Below are 19,917 nucleotides of genomic sequence, written 5' to 3' on the forward strand. Positions count from 1 at the left end.
AATTGCCTTTTAAGTTTTAGGGACAGTCCTAGATTTGATGTTCACTAGTTGCTGGGAAAGAAGAATCATGTTTCAGCATTAGGAAACATCATTAACACTTACTACTAACAAATATTTATAATATATCTTTGAAATTACAGCAGGAACTGAGAGATTCCATGGAGCTTCCAGTCTATTTTGAGAAAAAGAAAATTCTTGTTGCTCAGTTGACATTGCCTTATTGAAACATTTGTTGGCTCCTTTATTATTTTGTTCTTAAATATAATTTTTAGGTTCAGTTTAGAAGTTTTAAAATCAGACTTTGCTAAAGAAGGAAAATTGTAATGAATTTTAAGCTCTTACAAGTATTTTTAATAAAAAAAATTTTATTAATGAGTTGGATGTAGTGTTATTTGCCACAACTACTACCATCCTTGTTTTGGAAATTTGCTTATTGATCTGAAGACAGTAAGGCAGAAACTCTTATATTCTTCCCCCCACCCCACCCCCAAGTTGGAGTCTTGCTCTGTCACCCATGCTAGAGTGCAGTGGTGCGATCTTGGCTCACTGCAACCACTGCCTTCTGGGTTCAAGCGATTCTTCCTGCCTCAGCCTTACGGGTAGCTGGGATTACAGGTGCCTGCCACCATGCCTGGCTAATTTTGTTGTATTTTTAGTAGAGACAGGGTTTCACCATATTGACCAGCTGGTCTCCAACTCCTGACCTCAAGGGATCGACCCGCCTCTGCCTCCAAAAGTACTAGGATTACGGAGTGTGAACCACCACACCTGGCCATGAAACCCTTATGTTCTTTTTCTACTCTAGTGTTAGCCTTTGGAGTTCAGACGGATATTGCATTAAATTAACTCTCCAAATGAAGAAAAAATATAATGACCTAAAATTGCTCTTGTGTAACCTTTGTAGCCTGGTTCTTTTGGTGGAAGACAGTGTTTACTCCAGAGTATGAAGTTTTGGGGTTCTTATTTTAAAAGGCCTTCATATATCCATATTATTGATAACCTACATCTACTTTCTGAGCATTTCCGGCATCCCATTCTGATGGCTCATGGAGACCATCCGATATCTCTCGCCTTGTCTTGTGATCCTCTCTGATTTCCTCATCTGCTTTAGTGACACTGAGCTGCTTAGGTTCTGTGCCCTGAAATTGCTGTTTTCCCCTCTCCGCATGGAAGGCCTTTGCCTGAAGAACGCCTTCCCTCTGTTTCAGGCTGAGCTGTGCATGATCTCCTTCAGGAAGTCTTCTCCTACTCAGGGGACCTTCCTCCTCTGCTCCCCAGTAGCTCTACGCAGCTTGCCAGCACTTTGCCTACCACGTCATATTGTGCTGACGCATTCACATCTCTTAGAAACACTCGCCTGGGATGAACTCAGCCACCCACCTTCTCCCTCCCTTGCTGGAGAAAATCCCACAATAAGGCAGATGATATCTTCATCAACTCCTCCTCACCTATCTCAAAAGGCCTTCTTGTTTCTCTAAGAAGTGTTTGTCCCATTTGTAATGATTCTTTCATTCATTCTTCCTGTTAGTTGGGCATGAAACTTCTCATGCCCAAACTCTCTGCACGTGACCTTGTTTTGTACTTTATGGGAAAAAATAGCCATCTGGTAGCAACTCTCAGCTTTTTGTCACGAAGCCCACAAATCCATTTGTACTGGCACCCCTTTTCTCCTTCTATCACAGGGAAGGAAGGATCTTGACTTCTATGACAGGCCAACCCTCCATGCACGCTCAGCATCCCATCTCCTCCCATGTCAGAGACTTTGAACCATTCTTTCTGGATTCTTCACATGGGCGTTTAGACATCCTCTCATCTCTTAAATACCAGCTTTCTGTCTTAAAAGAATACATGCCTTAACTTTATGGCATGTTCTCTTTCAGCAGTCATCCTCTCTCTGTACTGCCCTGCAGGGTTATTCTTTGAGGAAGGGTTGTTCCCCACATGGTCTCAGCTGTCAGTCATAAATCAACTCCAGTCTGGCCCTTTCTGCCACCTTGGCATGGATATTGCTGAGCTCTCATTCTTTCTTTAACGTCTCTGCAGCGTACACAGCTGAACTCCTTTCTTTTTTTTGGGGAGTAGGGGTACAGAGTTTCTTTCTGTTGCTCAGCCTGGAGTGCAGTGGTGCTGTCTTAGCTCACCACAGCCTCTGCCTCCTGGGTTCAAGTGATTCTCCTGCCTCAGCCTCCCAAGTAGCTGGGATTACAGGCGCTGTCTGGCTAATTTTGTATTTTTAGTAGAGACAGGGTTTCTCCATGTTGGTCAGGCTGGTCTTGAACTCCTGACCTCATGTGATCTGCCAGCCTCAGCCTCCCAAAGTGCTGGGATTAGAGGCATGAGCCACCGTGCCAGGCCTGAACCTCTTTCTTCTTTTATCCAACACCTTGATAACTTTCTCCAGTCTCATTGCCATAGTTTCTGTCTGTTTTTCCTTTTCCTATTCTAAGTACTTGGTCTGAGACATTTCCATTTTTCTACCGTCCTGCCTATCTACTTGCATGACTTCAAATGCCATCTACTTGCTGATGAGGACAAAATTGGTATCTCTGACCTAGGCGTCTCTTCTAGGCTGTGGACCTGTGTCTCTGACAGTCTGTTTTACTAAGATCTTGGGCGTTTCTCAGCATCTCAGATTTAACATGAGCCCTTAGTGTGTGCTCCCAGCTGCTTTCCCTCAAGATTTTCCCTGCTTCAGTAAATAATGTCCTTTATTTTTTATTTTTAAATTTATTTTTATTTTTAGGATTTGTGAGTACATAATAGGTATATGTATTTATGGGGTATATGAGATATTTTGATACAGGCATGCAATGCGTAATAGTCACATCATGGAAAATAGGGTATCCATCCCCTCAAGCATTTATCCTTTGTGTTACAAACAATCTAATTATACTCTTGTAGTTATTTAAAGATGTACAATTTAATTATTTTGACTGTAGTCACCCTGTTGTGCTATCAAATACTAGGTATCATTCATTCTTTCAAACTATTTTTTGTACCCATTAACCATCCCTACCTCCCCCTACTATACTTCCCAGCTTCTGGTAACCATCCTTCTACTCTCTATCTCCATGAGTTCAATTGCTTTGATTTTTGCATCCCACAAATAAGTGAGAGCATGTGATGCTTGTCTCTCTGTGCCTGGCAATAACTAGTATTGTTATCTCTTCATTTGTTCATGCCAGAAATCTGGGAGGGATCCTGGAAATCTTCACCTTTTCCATTCGGTCAATCTCTCATTACTTTGACTCCACCTGCAAATCTCTCTCAAATCTGTCTACTTCTCTTTACTTCTGTTGTTGGTTGCCTTCATTTGAACCACCACCATCTCTTCCTGTACCACTCTAGAAGCCTCCTAACGAGTCTGTCTTCCAGTTTTCTGTACCTCTCATCTCTCCCTCAGCAGCCAGAGTAATCTTGAAAAGCTTTAATTATCATTGTCAATTCACTGCTTAAAAACCCTCCTGTGGGTTTGCATTGTACCCCAAATAAAATGCTAACCCTTTCCCAGAGCCCACAAGGCCCAGCACGCTCTGATTCCCTGCCATCACTCAGCTCTACGGGCTCACTTAATTGCTCCTTATGCTTCAGCCATTCTGGCCTTTTGACATTCCCTGTAATGCTCAAACTCCTCACCTTCATCCTTTGCCTCTGCTGATCTCGGCAGGAAACAATTTCCCTTGCCCTTTGCACCACAGATTCCTTCTCACCTTTTAGGTTTTAGCTTAAATGTCACTACTTTGAAGAAGCTCTTTGCACACATTTCTAATGCATTCCTCACCATACCCCTACTTTTCTTCATTGGAAGGAATTACTAAAATGTGCTCTTATATATCTCCTTAGGTGTTCATGTATCTGGTTTATATCTTCTCTACCAAACAGTAATTTCCACGAAAGCAGGGGGCTGTGCTTGTTTTGTTCATAGCTATATCCCTATCACCTGGCATTGCATGCTCAACAGCTATTTATCTCGTAAAATAGGCACATATTTAAAGTTTATTAAGATGGCAACTTTGGGGAAGCACCTCTTTGGTACTTTTATTGCCATGTTGCATGGTAGTTACGCTTGGTGGGTTCAGACTTATGTGACTTGGAATCCCTATTACTATCTTCTGTGAACTTGAGCAGTTGTTAGCTTCTGTGATCCCTGCAGTTCCTTTTGGGCCGACTTCTTTCTTGAGTGTGCCAGTTTCACAGAAGACATATTATATGGAGGTTTATTTGGGAACACTAGTTGGGTAGATCCAGATGTGGGAACTTAAAAAATGACACAGGTGCTCATATTAGTGTGCCTTAATTTAATCTATGAGACACTGTGTAAATCGATTAATGTATTCTAGCACTTCTTGTATCTGCCCTCTCAAATGGAATGTGGGGCATTCCATACTGGGGAGTCAGGATTCCTGGCTTGTGGTGCTTTGTAGGACTCTTTGGTTTGCCATTGCTGTAGGTCGCATGGTCTAAAATGTAGAGAGGATAAAAATGATATTTTGAAAGATGATCACTTTTCCCTGGCTAGTTGTTGCTCTTAATTCTTTCTTTTAGATCTCTGTTGCCCCAGCTATTTTACACCCAAGCAGCAAATTATCCAGGTGGGAGTGAGGGGAATCCAGGGGTTAGCCTGGGGTAGAAAGTTGAAACTGAGCATCTTGAAAGTGAGCATAGTCACTTATTTTGAGTGTTCCCTACCTTAGAGTATGAATGGTCTCTTTGGGAGAAACCCTCACATAGTGAAACACGGATGAGGAGCCTTTGGTTAAATTAAGAATCTTGATCTATTCGAAATCACTTATTTTTTCTGTAATGTTAACCTTGGATTTTTGAGCACCTTTCTAAAAAGAGGGATGGCACATTCTTAAATAATGTTTTGAGATTTTCTTTTATATTTTGGAGAGTTCTGGTCTCCTGGAAACAAAGGGTGAGAAGCCACTACCTACCAGTGTGTTGTTACTAAGTATGTGTTTTTCGATGAATATTTTCTTTTATTTGCATTTTCAGCATTTTGTGACTTAACATGAAAAGCCCCAAACCAGCCAACTTAAGAAATAAATGTGATTGTGGTTGGAGTTTGTGTATGGCTTCTCTCATGTGAGCTTCCCTGATGTCATGCTTGCTAGCATGCCCAAGCATTTGGCTTTTTTGTGAGCCTCCAGTGACTCTACTTTGCTAATATACCTTAAATCCTTAGGAGGTTTCTGTAATGAAGGGCAGACTGGTTGTATTTGAACAAGTAGCTACAGTCCTAGTTCTTTACATAATGTAGTCTGATTATCAATAAAGGAATGTAATTGAATTTTAAATTTCTAAGGAGGGGGAAGGAAAAAACAATCTCAAACAGAAGTGTTCTGTTAATGAATGTGATAGACCCCTTTGTTGTTTACAGACAGCCCTCTTGCTGTTTTGTGGAAGAGAGTTGGGGCTGTGTTGCACATTTCACTGGCAATCTGCCCACCTCCTCTTCCCTGAAAATATTTATGGAGTTCTAGTGCTTTAATAAGTTGAGAAGTGATTTAATTGTTGCATTGGCAGAGTGAGATAAAGCCGCTAAATATGTTGTTCATTTTCTTTCTGGGTGGGGTGGAAGAGGGAAATGAAATACTAATTTTTTCCTCTTTGGAAGCCTAATGCTGTGCTCTTTTATCATCACTCTTGTTCTCTAGGCATTAAGTGTGACTGAAACCCTGATTAAACCCTTGGAAAAATTCAGAAAAGAGCAACTTGGAGCTGTAAAGGTTTGTGTCTAATTTGAATACACTCATAAACAGAAAACATAGATGCCTCTGCTGCTTCATTGTACACTTTATTCACATTTGGCAGCTTTGAAGGAGATGCCGGAGCAAACCATCTGTTGTTTTATGTTCGAAATGTGCTCTTCCCCCTTTGGGGGATATGGAATTGAAAACAAAAACACCTGGACAAGGTAGTAAAACCTCTAGTAATCTTCTTGGACTCCACCTTTCCATATAGAGTTTTAAAAATACCTGTAACCAAACAACACATTTGCTCTGAAGAGAAGGAGCTTATCACTGGGGGGAGTGTAGTTATTTCTGTGTGCACCTCAGTTTTATGGAGTGTAGCATTACAGTAGGGTTTAAGATTATAGACGCTCCCACACCATGATGCCACTGAAACTAGGAAGAGACTATTAAGTATTGGGATGTGATTTCCTTCAATTTAACAAAAATATTTATTGAGCCTCTATTGTGTGCCAGTATTGTTATGGTATTATGCATGATATTGTGTGCTGTGTAGTATTGTGCTGGGGATTCAAAGGTGAGTGAACCACAGACTCTGTACTCAAGGATCTGGGATTTAACTGTGATTTCCAGAAATAATGCAGCGGTTTTGCCACAGGGAGCCTGGGATATATTTAGCAACTTATTTAAAATGTGCAGTCTGAGTTTTGAAATTACCCCAGAGAAATAATTTCCACCAATCTTTCCTGAATTTTGTGTATATACTTGAGAAAGAAAAAGTAACATTTGCCTGTTGTTTACCGATTTTGGCTTGGCCCAAGGAGAGGGGAATTAATACCAATTTTAGGTTGGGAAGGGAGTTTTTATATTTGTATTTTTTTCCCCCACATGGCTGGGAATGTGAGTTTTTTTTTTTTTTTTTTTTTTTTCCCTCCTCCTAAAAGAAGTGACTAAAATCCCTTGGTGGAAATAAACACTGTGGCCTCAGTAGCTTAACCACACAGATGAACCCAAGGAGTTCCAGCTCTGTGACTGCTGTTTATGGAATGAATTATCATTTAAGTGACTTGTGACAATATTGGACATTTCTTTTTGGCATACCGTATTATAGTTTTTAATGAAGGGCTATGGACTGAGGCTCAGCCCCTGTGGGCAGTGGGAGATCACTGGGGGCACCACCCCCGGCTCCTTCCTTGGATTGTTTGCCATGCTGCAGGCAGCTGGGTTGTCCCGAGCCTCTGGCTTTACAGCAGGAGATTGGAGGTCAGCTTTCACTTCTGCGACCTTGACTAAGTCATTGGCTTTAGTTTCTTATCTGTCAAATGAAGGACTTGGGGGATCTGACTATTGTTTTATAGTTTTATGATTTTGTTTTGATTATGTCTCTAAGCTGTTTGAAAGTTTGCATTTTGGTTCATTCTCTTTTAACATTTCATTGGCAGGTATTCTTTGTAAACAACATCCATTTCTTATTTTTCTAATTTGAATTGGATGGTGCTTATATGTGTGAAGGTTATATTATGGAAATGAAAACTGAGTGCGAGTGAATATATTTACTTTTACTTGCCATCTACTCCACTGGAATTTAGAAATGTCTGACCTTGCATCTTCTATTGACTCATTTTTCCCCTTAAACTTTCCAGCTTCTGATGTTAACATTTGTTCAGAGTATATCCTGCAAAGCAACTTGCACACTTGGTAATCCTTTTAAAAGGAGAAATGGTTACAATAGTTTATTCTATGCTTTGAGCTATTTAATGACCAAGTTCTTTCCTGAAGTCCTATTTCTGTATCCTTCCCTGTTCTTCTGGCTTCAAGTTTATATAGAGTTGATGTTATGTGCAGTCTTGCTCAGTATGGTGTGTGCGTTGACTGTTGTACCTGTGGAGGTCACCTGTGAAGAGCCAGTCATTGTGGGTCATAGGGAGAAGCCTTTTTTCCTGGCAGTTTTGTATACCATAATGAACAGTAGAGAAGGGTGGTTGTCTGTATTATACAGCAATATGTAAACTATGTAAACATCTGTCCTTTCCATTAGGTTGTTAAATCTTTAAAAGACTGTGCTTTTTTTTTTTTTTTTTTAATTCTCAACCAGCCCCTACCCTGCCTTAATACATAAAGTATCTAATAAGTAGCCTATCCAACTGATAATTCTAGAAGAAACAGGAAAGGGTTTAAGTTTAGGTATTTGAATTACTTTCCACATCTGTGCTGCCTAAACATTCATTCATATTTTGGCGAGCACACAGTCTTGTTCCTCTGATTAAATCTGCTTACATGGGATACTTCAGAAAGACTTTACTCTCTTTGGTTAAAGAGCTTTTTGTAAACAGCATAAAACAGTTTTCACATGGGAAGTTAAGAAAAAGGTCTTTAAAAGTTGACCACATCAGAATTTTTAGATATGGGGGTCAACATTTTGATCTTTCCCCGTCTCCTGTTTCCCATCTCCTAATGTTGTAACCCTTGCCTGAAACTCTTTCAGTTCCCTGTGCTCTTGCCTTCTCCGGTTTCCAGAAGCCCAGTTACGTGTTTAACTGTGGTTTAAACGTATTCTAAGTGGCTAGGTGGTTTTTGTAAATTGGATTTTGAAAAGCCCCAAGGTATTGTCTACTGTTTTGCTTATATTTGGATATGCGCTCCTTGGCCCTGTTTGGTTTGGATGTATCCCTCCATTTTATAGGTTCTGCTGCATTTTCTTACGTGCTTGCTAGGTTCTAGCCTTTGTTCAAAAAGCCCATTTGCCATCTCAGTGAGAGGTGAAGCCGGCTGGGCTTCTGGGTTGGGTGGGGACTTGGAGAACTTTTCTGTCTAGCTAAAGTATTGTAAATGCACCAGTCAGTGCTCTGTGTCTAGCCAAAGGTGGTTTGTAAATGCACCAATCAGCACTCTGTAAAAATGCACCAATCAGCGCTCTGTGTCTAGCTAAAGGTTTGTAAACGCACCAATCAGCACTCTGTAAAGTGGACCAATCAGCAGGACGTGGGCAGGGCCAAATAAGGGAATAAAAGCTGGCCATGGGAGCCAGTGGCTGCATCCTGTTCAGCAAACCAGCGGCTGCATCCTGCTCGGGTCCCTTTGCATGCTGTGGAACCTCTGTTCTTTCGCTCTTCACAATAAATCTTGCTGCTGCTCACTCTTTGGGTCTGCACTACCTTTATGAGCTGTAACACTCACTGTGAAGTTCTGCAACTTGACTCCTAAAGCCAGTGAGACCACGAACCCACTGGGAGGAACAAACAACTCTGGACATGCCACCTTTAAGAGCTGTAGCACTCACTGTGAAGGTCTGTGGCTTCATTCCTGAAGTCAGCAAGACCACAAACCCACCAGAAGGATTAAATTCCGGGCACATCTGAACATCTGAAGGAACAAACTCCAGACACACCATCTTTAAGAAATGTAACACTCACCGTGAGGGTCCATGGCTTCATTTTTGAAGTCAGCGAGACCAAGAACCCACTGGAAGGAACCAATTCTGGACACAACAGGACACAGGTTGTTCCCTGATGCGTCACATCAAGTGACTATTCAGAGTTTTTCCAAGGCCTAGCTCAGTTCTTATTTTCTTTTGAAGCTCCTTCACCCTTCTTGAGCTTGGCACTTATTGCCAGATATCCCACAGTACTTTGTGGATAGCTACAGGAACCAGTACAGATCCTGAACAACATAGGGGCCAAGTACGTTGAGCAAAAACTCTGAGAAATACCAGAACATGGTAAGAGATACGTGGGATAAATTGCTTTTTTGGACATTTGACCAAGTAATGAAAATGTGGGTTTGAGCAAGCCAGCAGCACACAGGTATCAAGTGGATGCAACTAACTGTATTAAGAATAGAATCTTTTCAGCTGCTATCTTGGAAAGAGCCAATTACAATTTTATCCAATAGAAGAACAATTTAGAGCAGAAAACTTAATAGATGTTCATTTCACAAATTACGACTTATCACCTAAGCCTACTACCAGACTATGACTAATAATTTTTTTTTTTTTTTTTTTTTTAAAGACTTTCATTCTGTTGCCCAGGCTGGGCTGTAGCCTTGAGCTCCTGGGTCAGATGATCTTCTGAGCAGCTAGGACTACAAGTGTATGCCACCATGCGTGGCTAATTTTAAAATTATTTTTGTAGGGACAGGGTCTCTGTGTTGCCCAGGCTGGTCTTGAACTCCTGGGCTCAAGTAATCCTCCTGCCTTGGCCTTCCAAAATTCTGGGATTACAGGCTTGAGCCACTGTGCCCAGCCTTAATGAATACATTTTAAATACAGACTTCCAAAGATTCTGTAAATTACTATAAAACATGAGTAAAAAACCTGTCTGGATAATTTCTCATATTACATTATATTTAATACAGCAGAAACAATATTGATTTAGTTTAATTACATTTCTTTCATTCAGTATAAAACACACTAGAGCCTATCATACAGCATAGTGTTAGAGGCCCTGAGATACAACTAGGAATTACAACATTGGCTGGCCTTCAAGAAGTTAGCAACTTTTTGTGAGACTGTCAAATAAGCAATAAAAATATATTGTGAAAAGTGCTGTAATAGGGGAAATCATAGGTGCCCTGAGATGTACTCTACCATCTCATCTTTGGAGCACCAGAAAGTCTTTCAGGAAGACTTAATTCTTTCTGGTTTGGATCCTCTTTCAGTGCCTTAATTAGCCATGTGATTTGGGGCAAGCGACTTAAGGCCTTTAAGTCTCAGTTTCCTGGTCTGTAAAATGAGACTTATGACACTTGTCTCAGGAGGTTATTGTGAGAGTGAAGTGAATTTGGTAATGTTCTTGAAGTGTCTACTTTGGGGCCTGGTATCCATAGAGTAATTTTATTATCCCATTCATGGCTTGCTCCCCGTCACCTTGTCAAACAGGAATTGCTCAGCTTTTTGTCCATTCTCCGCATTGTGGGTTTAGGGGTGAGAAGCCGTAGCATGTGGCTTATGACCCTTATGGACACATAGTGCTAAGGCACTGAATTAGTGACTCTGGAGCCACCGCTTAGGAATGAGGTGCCACTTTGCCAGCGTTGGTGCTGCTGCAGTCCTGTGCTGGCCATTCACTTGTGTTCTGACAGGTATCTCCCAGGCACTCTTCTGGGTCTGGACTCAAGTGCTCCATTCTGTGAGGATGGATGGGGCTGAATTCTCCTCTCTTTAGAGAGGCTAGAGGAGCTTAAAGGAAAGGGGTGGATTGGGGTAGGACAGGGCAAATGAAGTGTCAGGTAGGAACGAGTGACACTTGGCGTGGGAGTTAAGGGAGGGTGTGCTTTCTCCCCGTTGGAGTGGGGAGTCCTCACTTAACATTATCAGTAGGTTCTTGGAAACTGAATTGAAGCAAAGCAGCGCATAAGGAAGCCAGTTTTACCTTGGGCCAATTGACATAAACAAAAGTTAAGTTTTTGTGTCATATTTCTGGTCTCAGAAACATCACCAAACTTTGTTTTTGAATAGAGCGGAGTTTCACCCATGTCTCCCAGGCTGGAGTGCAGTGGCATGATCTCGGCTCACTACAATCTCCACCTCCCAGGTTCAAGTGGTTCTCATGCCTCAGCCTCCCAAGTAGCTGGGATTACAGACATGGGCCACCACGCCAGGCCAATTTTGTATTTTTAGTGGAGACGGGGGGTTTCACCATGTTGGTCAGACTGGTCTCAAACTCTTGACGTCAACATCACCAAACTTCCAAAGACCACTGTTGCGGGAAGTCAGGGACCCCGAGTGGAGGGACTGGCTGAAGCCATGGCAGAAGAACATAAATTGTGAAGATTTCATGGACATTTATTAGTTCCCCAAATTAATACTTTTATAATTTCTTACACCTGTCTACTGCAGTCTCTGAACATAAATGTTGAAGATTTCATATACATTTATCACTTCCCCAATCAATACTCTTGTGATTTCCTATGCCTGTCTTTAATCTCTTAATCCCATCATCTTTGTAAGCTGAGGATGTACGTTGCCACTGGACCCTGTGACGATTGTGTTAACTACACAAATTGTTTAAACAGTATGAAATCTAGGCACCTTGAAAAAAGAGCAGGATAACAGTGATGTTCAAGGAACAAGGGAGATAACCATTAGGTCTGGCTGTTTGAGAGCCGGGTGGAACAGAGCCATATTTCTCTTCTTTCAAAAGCAAATAGAAATATCGCTGAATTGTTTTTCTCAGCAAGGAACATCCCTGAGAAAGAGAATGCATTCCTAGGGGGGAGGTCTCTAAAATGGCCGCTCTGGGGATATCTGTCTTTTACGGTTGTAGATAAGGGATGAAATAAGGCCTGGTCTCCCATAGCGCTCCCAGGCCTATTAGGACAAGGAAATTCCTTCCTAATAATTTTGGTCAGGCCGATTGTCTGCTCTCAAACCTTGTCTCCTGATGTTATCAATGACAGTGCATGCCCGAAACTTCATTAGCAATTTTAATTTTGCCCCTGTCCTGTGATCTTGCCCTGTCCCCATTTGCCTTGTGATATTTTATTGCCTTGTTGAAGCAATAAAATGATCTCTGTGACCCACACCCTATTCATACACTCCCTCCGCTTTGAAAATCACTAATAAAAACTTGCTGGTTTTGTGGCTTGGTGGGGCATCATGGAACCTACCAACATGTGATGTCTCCCCCGGACACCTAGCTTTAAAATTTATTTTTTGTACTCTTTCCCTTTATTTCTTAGACCAGCCGACACTTAGGGAAAATAGAAAAGGACTCATGTTGAATTATTGGGGGTGGGTTCCCATGATAACCACAACACTTTTAATATTAAATATTGAAATAAATGTGAGCTATACATATATTTAAGAAAGATTAATAAAAACAAGGTAATCATTTACTCACTTATTTCTGTTCAGGGTCACAGGCGTCTGGAGCCCATCCCAGCAGCTCAGAGTGCAGGGTGGACACCAGCCTTGGACAGGGCATGATCCCACACTCACTTACACAGTGTTATTTAGACATGCCGGTGAATTGACCTAAGAGATGTGTGAGGAAATAGTAGATACCCAGAGAGAACCCACACAGGCTTGGGAGAATGTGCAGACTCCACACGGACAGTGGCCCTGGCCACGAATTGGTTTTTATTTTTCCCTTATTAATGTAATAATGATGCTATTCAAGGACCTGCCATGTTTAAGTTTATCTGTAGACCAGTCCAAGAGTAAACATTATTTAATTTTATAGTTTGAAAATAAGCCTTTTCCATCTCCTCATCCTAAACAATTGGAAAATGTAGAAAATTCAAAAAAAGTCATTTAGTAACAAAAAAATTATTTCCTCTTCTAAAGCAAAATAATCTAGTACCCTACAGAAAAATGGGCAATTCACAATTACGTTTAAACTTTTATGAATTCTTTGTGTTCTTTATCCACCTTTCAGTGGAAGCATTAATGTGTTTTTTGCAAAAAAAAAAAAACTGCTTAATGAAGGATATATTTTGTGTTACGAATGTCTCCCTATGTTCTTACATATTGGTTGTAATCCTCCCCCCTTTATTGTGTGCCCTTTGCTTGATTATTGTGATTTTGTTTTTTTTGGATATTTACAAGTTCTTATAGCTTCTTCCATTTCTTTTTTGCTTAGATCCTTCTCTGTTCTGAGATTTGTTGAAAATATTCTCTATGGCTTCATTGTTTACTTGTGACTCTTTTCAATCCATCTGGAATTAATTTTGATATGAGATGAGGTTCTCTGTCTGCTTCACAGTAGTTGAACAGTCATGCCAGCACCAATAGTTGAATCGTCTCTTCCTTTTTTTAACCCAGTGATTTGTAATGACAAATTTCTATAGTTTTTACCTCAAGATCTGGTTATTTGAATTGTGGTTCTTAGGTTCTTCTCTTCTACCATTTATACAATGTATATCTTTTTTGACCCATAATACTGTTTTAAGTAGTAGCTCTACTTTTAAAAAAAGTTTTGCATGTGCAATTTTATAACAGATTAGAAAGCTGACTTCTACCATATTGAACTTATAAATTTTGTTTGGCTTCCTCGTGTTGTTACAATTAAAAATAAATGTGTTGCCACCATAAAGATCATTGGATTTTTCAGCAGTTCCAGAGAAATCAGAAGACACAGCCAATGTGCTGGGTCTGTGTTCTCACAAGGCAAAAATGTTCTGGTGCTGAGTAATGGCTGCCTTCTTCTCTGGAGTAGACGAGGACTATCTGGTTTACATTGCCTACCACTCCTGATTGCATTTCTCTCCCAGCCTGTTTCACTCATTAGATTACTACCTGACCCAGACTCATTTCAGTTTTTGTAATGTCTGATTTATAAGAAAAGTTTTCATATTGTATTTAACTTGATCCTTGTTGGAACTTTTTGGATTATGCTGTTAAATTTATATATTTTTTTTCTATAATGCAGTGTTGGAGGGAAAAAAACCCTCCATTCTTTATTGAATGCTACTTGAATAGTTTCCTTTGAAATTTGTATTATTTCAGCACAAGAAATCATATGAGCACAAAGAAACAATAATACTTTATAATGACATTAAGAACAAATGCAGGAAGAAATGATTACCTGCATTTTAAGATTCAAAAACAAACACAGCAGCATTTGTATAATACCATACCATATATGGACAAAGATATTTCTGTTCTAAGCTTGGTGGGTGTGATGTTGTTGTTGTTTCTTGGCTAAATTCCTTCTTCATAAAGGCTTGATGTCTCCTTTTTCTTTCATTCCCAACTTTACCGACGTGTTGATTTTCATAGCCTTCTATTGCTCAGTGTGCTGGGTGTTTTGACTGCTGATTACCATGTCACCCCTTCCTCGGCCCCTTTCTATGATTCAGATTAAATCAAATGAGGTGGTAAAAATGTTTTCCATGTTCCTGGTAAGTACTAGTCTGCAGTGATAGTGCTTCTCAGCATGTGACCTTGCTTTGCAGCAGTCTTGTGGGCAAATGCAGGGACCTGACTTCCATTGGTCTTTTGTGTAAATCTGAGAAACAGATGCTCAGAGAATGTTTGTTACAAAGTCACAGAGTAATGAGTGGCTAGGACTGCAGCTTGGGTCTTCTGACACCAAATTCAGTGTGTACTTCACAACATCAGCTTTTTAAAATAGTGGACATTTTTAGGTACTGGGCATCTGTTGGTTTCAGTTTATTTTCTGTTAGTTGTTAAAATAGTGGAAGAGCATAATGAAAAGCAGAAAAGAGAATAATCAATACCTTGGACTTAAAAAATTGTAAATAAAAAAAAAAAACCTACAGCATAAAGAAAAATAAAGTCCTCTGGTCCTCTGTATCAACAAAAGTGACTGTTAAGTAAAAGAGGTTAAAATAAAACTTCCTGCTTTTTTTTGGTTCCATTTCTACACATGGGTGAACCATAGGATCCCAGAATTTTAGGTTGGGATCTAAGAATGAGGCAGTTAAAGAAAAGTCCCTGATCTTTTTTTTTTTTTGGTAAGAAAACTTAGGTTCTGTGTTGTCAGATTTTTTTTTTTTTTTAGGTTGTGCAGCTAGTTGGTAATTAACCTTGGAGTAGAAAAGGGAAGAAACCTCAGTTTCTGAGTCTCTCCTCCTCCATCAGTGTGGAGGAATTAATTGAGGATTTTTAGATGACCTGACAGGGGACATAATGTCCTGGGTTTACAGAAGAACAGTGTGTGGTCCCATGTGGTAAAAAAAAAAAAAAAAAAAAAAAAAAAAGATAAAAGAAGTAGAGAATGAACATGCTTTGCTTAATCTCTTTGCCTAACAGGAAAGAAATCATACAAGAAAAGGCTAGAACTTTTGCTTTGGAAAATACAAGTTGGAAAATTAGGGAAGAGAATGTTCCTTTTTTAGGAGGTGTGGAGAGTTAGGGAGAATTTGAAATTAATTGAAACATTTTGACAGCATGAGGACATGGTGTGCTCTCCTTGATACTCAAGAATGTTTATTAAAAATCTATCAAGTTGGCTGGCAGCTTTAGGGGAGACAGCCCGTCTTCTCTGCATTTATAAATGTGTGTACTTGTTTTCTCAAAAAGCTTCTATAGCAAATGGAATACAAGTATGTCCTAATTCTAGACAGTACCTAAGAAATGTTTGTGATGTTAACCAAAGGGTGAGTACTAGTATGTCAATATTATTTTAGGCCCTGTTGACCTATTTATACATATTTTAAATAGTGTTACAGAGATCACTGGAAAGGTTTGGGAAAGTAGATGACATTTCTGGTCAGAGAATCTTACTGCTATACAGGTTGATCATCCTGACTCTGAAATCCGATATGCTCCAAAATTTGAAATGACATTACAATGGAAAATTCCACACCTGGCCTCTTGGTCTCTGATGGTTCAGTGTACATAAGCTTTGTTTCATGTACAAAATTATTAAAAATATTGTATAAAATTACCTTCAGGCTATGTGTGATAGGTGGATACAAAACAGAAATGAATTTCATGTTTAGACTTAGGCCCCATCCCCAAGATACCTCTCTTGATATACGCAGATACTCCAATATTCAAAAATACCCAAAAATCTGTACCACTTCTGGTTCTAAGCATTTCAGAGAAGGGATACTTAACCTGTATTCCCACTGGACCATTACAGAAGATCTTTCCCGAGATGTTTTTTTTTCCAACCCTGATTATGTATTATGATTTTTTGAAAATCTGGAGTAAAACGTATTGATTGATTGATTGATTGAGACAGAGTCTCACCCTGTTGCCCAGGCTGGAGTGCAGTGGTGTGATCTCTGCTTACTGCAGCCTCCGCCTCTGGGGTTCAAGTAGTTCTTGTGCCTCAGCCTCCTGAGTAGCTGGGATTACAGGTGTGTGCCACCACACCCTGCTAATTTTTGTATTTTTAGTAGAGACAGGATTTCACCACGATAGCTGGCTGGTCTCGAACTCCTGACCTCAGGTGATCTTCCTACCTTGGTTGGCCTCCCAAAGTGCTGAGATTACAGGTGTGAGCCACTGACCTATTATTCCATTTTAAACGAATTCCACATCTGTGCCAAAATCTAGAGCAAGTTTGCTTTTTTAAGCTTTATGTTATTTTTCTTATGTATTCTGTTTCATGTGGTTGGTGAGGGGCGAGTAACATGGAATTAATTCTTACTACTGCTAAGTATGAAGAACTGAAAAATAACATAGGCTTGGAAAAAAGTCCATTAAAGGAAGAAATAAAAGTGTCTCTTCTGTCCTAATGCTGTCTTGATGATTAAGCAGTAGGCTTGGTACAGATATGTTTTTTTTAGATAGCTTTATCACATTCAGAGTGGTGCTTTGTTCTATTTTCAGATATTTTTCATAATTTGAGCTTCCCAGTGGATTAACTATGTGTGTCCTTTCGTTTCTGTTTAACCATGGTTTTTTTTTTTTGTTTGTAGGAAGAAAAAAAGAAGTTTGACAAAGAGACAGAAAAGAATTATAGTCTAATTGATAAACATTTGAATTTATCAGCAAAAAAGAAAGACTCACATTTACAAGAGGTATAATTTTTTATTTTTCTGTTAAGTTTTCAAAATTTAATAAGCAATACATGTCTTTTAAAAATGTGCTTTACTGTTGATAACTTTTCATCTGGCATTATATAGAGATAACAAAAAGTGAACAGATAGTGTCATAAATTAAGAAAAAAGTCCTTGTGAAACAAGACAAAATAATACGTCTTATAGCGATTAATGAGGTATGGATTTATAGTAGTAAAATGTTTGTTTCTGAGTATTATTTTACAGGAACATAACTTTAAACCAGCATTAGTGAAGAACAGATACGTTATTTGCAGGAATAGATCAATTAATTGGCTTTCAGGGGTTCTTGAAGAAATGAATTGAATTTAATAAGCTCATATGCCATTATGCATTTATGTGAAGGCAGCATTAATCTTATTTAATGCTGAGGATTCAGGAAATTCAGCTTCGTTGGAAAAGGAGCATCTGTTTTACTTGTATTAATAGACTCATTTATTTTGGAGGCAGCCATATGTAAGCAGGAAGGAATTTATATTTTATTTTTCATTTTCTCGTTGTTTATTTCTAAATCCCCTGCCATTTGTTTCTCTCACTCACACACTTGGATGGAAACTCAGTTGTTTACAATTCAAAACATAATGCTTTTATTAAAAATAATGCTGTTTGCCATTGTTAGGATTTTGTCTGATCCCACAAAATTGTATTTTTTTTCCTTGTTTTTTAACACATAAGGAATCTGGGCATTATGTACTACTGTCATGAACACTTATTAAAGTATTATCAAAATGACACAGTATTAAGTCTTGTGTAAACCTGGATTATATTTAAATGTCAGCTATTTAGTTACACACTCTATGTGTGTATGGTTGGTTCGACATCCACATGTGACTTTTTCTTTTGTCTCTCTAATGCCTTTGACTGACATTTGGATGGCACTTGACAGTTCCTAAAAGAAAAAGGAGCTTTTACACCACTTAATCCTTACTGCTTTTACTTTGGATGGGGCCCTGTTCTCTACTTGTTGCATATTATTGTGTGCTCCCTCATCTCCTGCCCTCTGTCAATTTTGAGATGATAGCTGCAGCTTTTACAGACCCCTTTATGCTAGCAGTTCTCTACGTCTGCTCTCACCTCCATTTTCAGGTATCCTAAAAAAGATTTTCATTCCCCAAGTTAATTTCCAAATCCACTTCACTTTCTCATTGGGTATCTCATTTTAAACTTTTCTTAGGCAACATCTTTGGAGTCACCTTGGCCCTTTCTCTTACGCCTGCCATCTAGTCCATCAGTATGTCATCTTTAGTTCCAGAATATAATCTGAGTGTGTCCACTTCTCATGACTCGCTCTTCTCCACACCCTCCTAATGGCTTCTCCAGAGGCCCCAGGGCCCACAAGATCCTGTGTGTTCTGCACCCAACCCAGCTGGGGTCAGCATAGTATATACTGAGGGCTGTTGCATTTGTTTTCCTACTGCTTGGTATGTTTTCAACACGGATCCATGTGTCTCAGACCTTCAAATACTCGTCCAAATACCCTCCACTCAGAGGTCAGTTTATTAAAAGTTTTTCCTGACCTTCTTATTTAGAATGTCCCCTTTACTCTGCTTTATGTTTTTTTCATATTCCTATTTTTTTTTGGGTTGGAGTTTCACTCTTGTCGTCCAGGCTGGAGTGCAATGGTGAGATCTTGGCTCACTGCAACCTCCGCCTCCTAGGTTCAAGCGATTCTCCTGCCACTATCTCCTGAGTAGCTGGGATTACAGGCACCCACCACCACGCCCGGCTAATTTTTTGTATTTCTGGTAGAGACGGGGTTTCATTGTGTTGGCCAGGCTGGTCTAGAACTCCTGACCTCAGGCGATCCACCCGCCTTGGCTTCCCCAAGTGCTGGAATTACAGGCATGAGCCACAGGGTTCAGCCTCTTTTTTTTTTTCAGGGTCTTAAAACCGTTTTGACATACTGTTCATTTGTTACGTGGCTTCTTCCACTAGAATGTAAGCTCCTTGAAGGCAACAACATTGTCTTATTCAGTGTTCTATCTTCAGTGCCTAGAACAGTACCTGTTAGGGAGTAGGTACTTAATGTATATTTATTGAATGAACAAGTGTGGAGATGCTTGTACAGTGAGCTGGGGCTCCAGCAACTTATCAGTCCCAAAGATAATTCACCTACAGAAACATGAAGAGATCCTAAAGATGAATAATTTGTTTCATTTAAATTACATACACTTTTTTATCTTGCTCTGTTTGCTCTTTACAAACTTATGTGCTCACACTGAAACTGCCTTCTATTTTAAGTGTAAAGCCCTTAATAGGGGGTATGATTTTTGAAGGGGAAAATGTTAGGTTTGGATATTCATTACTTTTGGCAGTGGTTAATGTAATGCTAATTTTCAGTGAATTGAGATGCTCAGGAGATTGTAAAAGTTGCAGAGAATGATACTGAACAAAGGCTTAGAAACGTACATAATTCATTCTCTCCTCTTGTTTCAATTGAAAATAACAGGAGATGGCCAGGTGTGGTGGCTCATGCCTGTAATCCCAGCACTTTGGGAAGCTGAGGCAGGTGGATCACAAGGTTAGGAGATCGAGACCATCCTGGCTAACACGGTGAAACCTCGTCTCTACTAAAAATACAAAAAAATAGCTGGGTGTGGTGGCGGGCGCCTGGAGTCCCAGCTGCTTGGGAGGCTGAGGCAGGAGAATGGCGTGAACCCGGGAGATGGAGCTTGCAGTGAGCTGAGATCGCACCACTGCACTCCAGCCTGGGCGACAGAGTGAGACTCTATCTCAAAAAATAAAA

General features: G+C 39.9%; 1 protein-coding gene across 2 annotated transcripts in view; it reads left to right on the forward strand.

The window, feature by feature from the left end:
- Window positions 1–19,917, forward strand: part of ARHGAP10 (Rho GTPase activating protein 10) — a 343,992-nt gene that overhangs the window by 111,476 nt on the left and 212,599 nt on the right. For both annotated transcript variants that reach the window (XM_033215447.1, XM_033215448.1), the window contains exons 4-5: window positions 5,661–5,732; window positions 17,031–17,132. In XM_033215447.1, coding sequence (XP_033071338.1) covers window positions 5,661–5,732; window positions 17,031–17,132 — 174 coding nt within the window. The remainder of the gene's footprint in view (window positions 1–5,660; window positions 5,733–17,030; window positions 17,133–19,917) is intronic.

The sequence above is a fragment of the Trachypithecus francoisi genome, unplaced genomic scaffold (assembly GCF_009764315.1).
Source record: "Trachypithecus francoisi isolate TF-2019V2 unplaced genomic scaffold, Tfra_2.0 Lachesis_group1, whole genome shotgun sequence".
Taxonomy (NCBI): Eukaryota; Metazoa; Chordata; class Mammalia; order Primates; family Cercopithecidae; genus Trachypithecus; species Trachypithecus francoisi.